Source organism: Olea europaea, unplaced genomic scaffold (genome assembly GCF_002742605.1).
Source record: "Olea europaea var. sylvestris unplaced genomic scaffold, O_europaea_v1 scaffold1497, whole genome shotgun sequence".
NCBI classification, from domain to species: Eukaryota; Viridiplantae; Streptophyta; class Magnoliopsida; order Lamiales; family Oleaceae; genus Olea; species Olea europaea.
Window position 1 is genome coordinate 153128 of NW_019232539.1, and position 6457 is coordinate 159584.

The window sequence follows — 6457 nt, forward strand, 5'->3', positions numbered from 1 at the left end:
GATTAATATTTCAACAAAAAAATTAGAGTTTATTCAAGTGTTGAATGAGTTAGACAATAACATAGGCCTCGATTCATTGGAAAGCCCTCAATTCTTTCTCAACTAAATAACCTTCGTTGATTCTCATTAACAACATCGACAATCACTGACAAATGTGTATCGATAATTACCAACGAATATAGACTTCAATCGTAATCACTACAATCATTACGTCAATGACATCGATTGAATTTCTGTCAATTATCGTTTGCTTTGTAAATTTTTATTGTTGTTTTGAAAAAACACCCTAACGATTGTCTTAATGCCTCCAAATTATTTGACCCGCCTCTCGAAAAAAATCACAATATGTTAACTTAAGAAAGATAAAATCCTCGTAAAATGCATTATGAATTTAGGCCCTATTTGATTTCGTTAAAAAGTTGATAAAAACCTAAGTTAAAATAATATTATCTAGCATTAGTCTGGATATCATGCAAATGATTGGACATCTTAAATATGATTTATTTTCATATTTTTAAGGCGATCTATCAATTAATGATACTTACGTGCCACTTAAAGTAGTATTTTTTACCGGTAAAACTAACTTCTAATTTTAACAATAATGTGATTCGTAACTTTGATTAACTTTTCAACAATATAATATCTTATTAATGAAGAAAAATATTTATACCGTAAAATTAAAATGATGAGTAGATGACGCCCTTGCAAGTGCAGCCTAAACTAAACACGTCTCTGTGGAGTCAAATAAAGTCATTCACCGAACACTGTTTCAAATCCTCCACGCTCAGAGAACAACATTATATTTTCCTTCTCTCTTACGTCGGAAAATAGCAAAACCTCGTTTTGTTGAATCCAATAAATAGCCTACTCCACCCCCCACTCCCACCCCCACCCCAAGTTCATGCACTTTCTACACATTCAGCCAACTATTATATATACCTCTTAACCCTCATTCTGAACTCTATAAAGACCCACATAAAAGCAAGAAGTGAGGGGAAAAAAATCTTCATCTTCTTGCCTTCTTGATTTTCTCTTTCGTTACACACACGCTAGCGTGCTAGGATGGAATATACAATGGGGAAACTGTGTGTTATAGTTGAGGGACTGAAGCCAACGATAATGATGGTGGGTGTACAGATAGCATTAGCCGGAGTTAATGTTTTTTACAAACTAGCCGCAAACCATGGCATCAGCTTGAAGGTTTTGGTGGCTTACCGCTTCATGTTTGCTGCACTCACTGTTCTTCCTCTCGCCCTGATCCTCGAAAGGTATAGATTTATAAATTCATCAGTTACAGTATAATATTCAAAAGTCACTTTGCGACTGCATGGTAATTATCATCAATAGATTTCTGACTTTTTCAGTTCTCAAAAGTTTTGAGAAACTTCTTCACTTCGTTGTGAAAAACTTTTTCCTTAACTGTTGCCTCAATATTTATCTGATTCTGCTAATCTCTGCAGGCAAAAAAGGCCAAAATTGACATGGACGATTGTCTTCCAAGCATTTCTTATTGCTTTGTTTGGGTGAGTTAATTACCAGATTAATTATTTGATGATAATACCTTTAGGTATGAACGAATTTAGTTTAATTTTGAGTTGTCAAGGTAAATTGGATTACAATTATCTACTCAGCATTCCATTTTTCTAGAGAAAGCCAAACCAAATTTTGCTTCTCGTTATTTCTAGCCAAAAGTGTCATCACAGTTTTTAAAAGTTTTAAACTTACAGCTTTACAAAATAAATATTGATTTATTTTCAGTTTTGTGTTGATTAAATTCAAAATTCAAACACCTTAATTTTACCGTGTAACTTATATTTAATTATGGGTGGTTGAAGACGTGATATTTATTTGTTAGATATAAAACTTGAAAACATAAGTTAAAGGATTATTCGTCCATATACATTTTATATTCTCATATTCATATAGTTTTTGCCAATTCGATGAGAAGCTCGCTCTTTATTTTCTTGTAATCGTGCCTATGGAAGGAGAATTAGCTGTGAATTATATGAATTTTATCTTATAGCGTGTAGCGTCAAAAGTTCCCGTACGAAAAGAAGGCAATACGACTTTAGAACAGCATCTTTCACGTAACTCTTTAAAGCTTGCTTTCCTAAGTATCTTCTAAAGTTTATATTACTATTGAATTATAGTGTTTCTGTTATTTTAATTGATTATCTACACACAAATCACTGATTCACCCTAATAAAATCCTTAGAAATAAAAATAAAAATAAAAATAAAATGAAATGAAAAGAATTCAATCTGTCTTATTTAATAAAGATTTTCAGTTCATTTTGGCCTGCTTATCATGCTGGTCACGTCTATACTGCTGTATTAAAATTTTTCATTTTCAAGACTGTTAATGCCACTTAATTGACATCTGATACATAATAACATAAACACCAAATTTCGTTAATTGTTATTATTTTTTTTAGTCATTTGTTCCTCATTTTTCTTTTTGTTTTAGACGCTTCTCAAATGTCTTCGCCATGCTATCTGTTAATTATTTTACATATTGTATTATCATTATAATCTACATCAATCTCCAATTAAACTGCAGGGGATCAATGGCACAAAATCTATATGCAGAGAGCTTAGCGTTAACCTCAGCCACGTTCGCTGCAGCTATGGCCAATCTCATTCCTGCCATAACATTCATTCTCGCGATACTCTTCAAGTGCGTTGGTAAATAATGATATTAATATTAATAATATTTTATATTTTTTTATGGTTGATACTAATTTATAATTATTTTTTTCCTTTGTTATGTAAATTAGAACTGAAAATTTGTGCATATATGATTGTAATTAGGCTGGAGAAGTTGGAGTTAAGTACAAAGGCAGGGAAAGCAAAAGTAGTTGGAACATTCATGGGCATAGGAGGTGCAATGATTCTGACTTTTTACAAGGGGTACGAAATTAATATATGGTCAACCCATTTAGACCTTTTGAAAAATAACAAAAATCAGGTTGGACACGTAACAGCATCCCACAAAACGCCCATAAATCAAGTATTGGGTCCTTTGTTCGCACTTGCTAGTTGTGTCTCTGTTGCATTTTCTTTGATTGTTCAGGTGAACCTTACAAAATATTTATAAATTATTAAGAATGATAATTTAATTTTGTATTGAAACTTAGGACATTCTTTTGTGATGACAACAGGCCAAAATGAGTAAGGTATATCCTTGTCATTATTCTAGTACTGCTCTTGTATCAGTAATGGGGACTATTCAAGCATTTATATATGCACTTTCAATGGAAAGAGACTGGAACCAATGGAAGCTCGGCTGGAACCTCAGACTTCTCAGTGCAGCTTATATGGTATGTATGATACAAATAACTTCGGTATACATGTATATCGACTATCGTACACTCCACCAACTTGCATCTAAATAGAAAAGTGCCACTTGTACACTCTTTCTTGACATGATGGTTGACTATCCAATGATTTGTTGTCACTTGGCACAATGTAAAGAAATATAACTAGTTATGCACTATTGTGTAATATGTGCTCCTGCACTCGTGACACCATTAAAAATCTATTAGTTCTAATCTGGATAAAAAAAGAAAAAAAAAAAGTCAAGTTCAACCGTCGAAAGTAATACCCCTCCAAGTACTGTCTTCGTCAAAATGCTTTCAATCTAGTGATATACTTCTAGGTGGTCAATCTTTGAAAGGAAACTTTGGTTAAAAGCTTGTCAACTAACTAGAGCAAATTTACGTTTTTAAATGTTTGTGAATTAAATTTTCCATAAACTTATTAGTTACCTATACGTGTAGGGAATTGTGGCTTCAGGATTAATGTGGGTATGCCTCATGTACTGCATTCAAATGAGAGGACCACTTTTTGTATCTATTTTTAATCCTCTATTGCTTGTCCTCGTTGCGCTTGCTGGGTCTTTACTCCTCGACGAGAAATTACACTTGGGAAGGTAAATATTTTTTTTGTCGTAATTTAATTATTGCCAAATAACAAAAATCTTTTATTCAAATTTGGATTCTAATTTTTTGTATATTCTTTTCAGTGTGATAGGAGCTACAATAATAGTGTTAGGGTTATATATAGTGCTATGGGGAAAAAGCAAAGAAATGAGGAATAATCAACTTATGCCAAAAAAGAGCTTTAAAGAGGCAGATCGAACGGACAATATTGCATCAGAAAGCATCAAGAGTATAAACACTGATCATGGTAGCAACATAATGGCTATTGCTCCTAATTTTCTTCCAGAAACAGAAATAAAAACATTTGATGACGAAGAAGTGGATCTAGAGTCTAGTGTTCCCAATCAAAAAATATGAAACATAAATGTTTTAATTTAACTGAGCTAGCTACCTTAAATAGTCAGTGTTCATTAAATAATCAAACACTACTGCAAGTTCTTTTATTGTTGTAACAATATATTTTGGTGTTCTTTTAGTAAATCTAATTATACTGAGGTATTTCACTGATTTTTTTGCTAATTATGTTCTTCATTTGTTCAAATTAATTATTTATATAGCTATTCAAATATGAGTGGCTAGACGAGATGCATAGTGTGATAATCTAATGCGATTAATCTTTGGAGCAACATCTATAAAAGGTTAGACTTACATCATCCTTCATTCCTTATGTACTAAAGACTCCTTTGAAGTTGACATCTTAGATGAGATGAATTTATGAGAAACAAAAAAGAGTCATGATTTTTTGAATTGTTCCAAGTCAAAAGTTGTCATCCATTTTCTTAAAGAAAATAATGACATAAATATTACAACTCCATATAAGTCAAGTGATAGTTCAATTATGAACAATTTTTTAAAAATTGAATCAGATAGATCGATTCAGCAAGTAAAATTGAGAATCAAACTCAAATTTGGTTCAATCGCATTGTGTTAACTAGATAATCGATGACATTCACCATGCGATGTTCTCACTAGTGCTCTAAGAAGTGTGAAGAATTATATATTGGCCTCATTTGTTATTTATGTCGATTTCCAATGAAAAAATTGGAGATGGCCCACAAACATACTTACTTGGACTCTAAAACATGTTAAAATCCACGAACAAGCAGGCTCCAAGTGACTTGATGTAGCCCAATTATATCTTCGATTGCTGAATGAGCCCCCAAGCAAAAGCCCAGATCAACTAAATCAGTAAAATACTACTTTGTTATGCTCGAGTTCAGCTAGCCAATCGGCTCTAACACTTTTTTTTTTCTTTTAATATGTAAAGGCTTCAAGAAATTACATTTTTATTTGAAAGTAAGTATATTCTAAATAACTATATTCGACAATGACATAAATACGATTATGATATATAGACATAGAGCCATTAAAACAATCTGAAAGATATATATTCTCATTTATCTGTACCCTTTATAGATGAATTTCTCCCTTTTTTGAGAAAATGCTTATTACCAATAGCAACAATGGGTAAAAAGATTTCCCAAAAAAATAATAAAATAATAATCATAATAATAATAAAATCGTAGTCCATAAAGTTGAGATAAATTATATGAACTATCTTCTATATTCTAGACATAATAGAAAATTAAAATCAACTACATGTTTAACAAATACAAAAATAAAAAAATAAAAAAAATGCTTATAGGGCTTACATTTTGAAATAAATTAATGCATTGCCAAGTCCATTTAAAGCATATGTGACAGAGCTTTTAATAAAAATTAATGAAATGTGTGAGTAAAAAGTTGATAAAATTTGTAAATTTTATGAATTATTTAATAAAATTGAAATTTGATCAATTAAAATATTGATAAAACTTTATCAAAGTTTTGTCAAAGCCTCAAAGGAGGCGATAGTATACGATCATTGGATGCTATACTTTTCATTGCATGCCGTGAAAGAATCAAAAAATAGTGCGGTAAAGGTAAGATTGCATGTGCCCAAAATGATTTTGACAAGCTTTTCCACAAAAAAATTTGCTCCTTTTGAGCATCCAATAATATACTATGGTGAAAGGGGTATTATTGTCAAATCGTTCTATGTCAAATGCTTGGGGCATGCTATAGGCCATTATTGTCCCCATTTACTCCTTTTTTCTTTCTTTTTCAATGTCAAAAGATAAATCAGGACCGTATATCACTAAGCCAATCACACCTTATTTTCCACGCAAATCAAAATTTCTTTCCTCTTTTTCCTTTTAAAAGAATGACTTTCTTGATCTAAGTCAATTCTTTTGTTCTTTTTGTTAAAAACAAAAAATAAATAAATAAATAAAAATGAATAAAGTAAATTATGTTTGTCAATGTGAAAAAAGATCGTCTTGATTCATGCTGCATTATTGGAGAAAGTCCCAAAATAGCGATTTGCTTAATTACCCAAACCAAAAAAAAAAAAAAAAGAAAAAAAAGAAAAAACGGATTGGTTCCTTTAACTAATGCCAAGTATTGATAGTACTGAGTTTGTCAATTCATGAATTTATCATAGCTATATGTATAGTGCACTTCCTGTCTAAGAAAAAA

The 6457-nt window shown here is 31.3% G+C and overlaps 1 protein-coding gene across 2 annotated transcripts; it reads left to right on the forward strand.

Annotated features, from left to right (window-relative positions):
• Positions 1–932: 932 nt before the first annotated feature.
• On the forward strand, positions 933–4447 carry LOC111376365 (WAT1-related protein At1g25270-like). 2 transcript variants are annotated; one of them, XM_022999320.1, is made up of 7 exons: positions 933–1268; positions 1461–1523; positions 2560–2676; positions 2811–3072; positions 3161–3319; positions 3779–3930; positions 4024–4447. In XM_022999320.1, exons 1-7 carry the CDS (start codon positions 1063–1065, stop codon positions 4295–4297), a joined length of 1233 nt encoding a protein of 410 aa, XP_022855088.1. In that variant the 5' UTR covers positions 933–1062; the 3' UTR covers positions 4298–4447. The 2 variants fall into 2 exon arrangements, with proteins under 2 accessions (XP_022855088.1, XP_022855089.1); XM_022999321.1 differs by having other exon boundaries at positions 1185–1268; positions 2560–2684.
• Positions 4448–6457: the final 2010 nt, after the last annotated feature.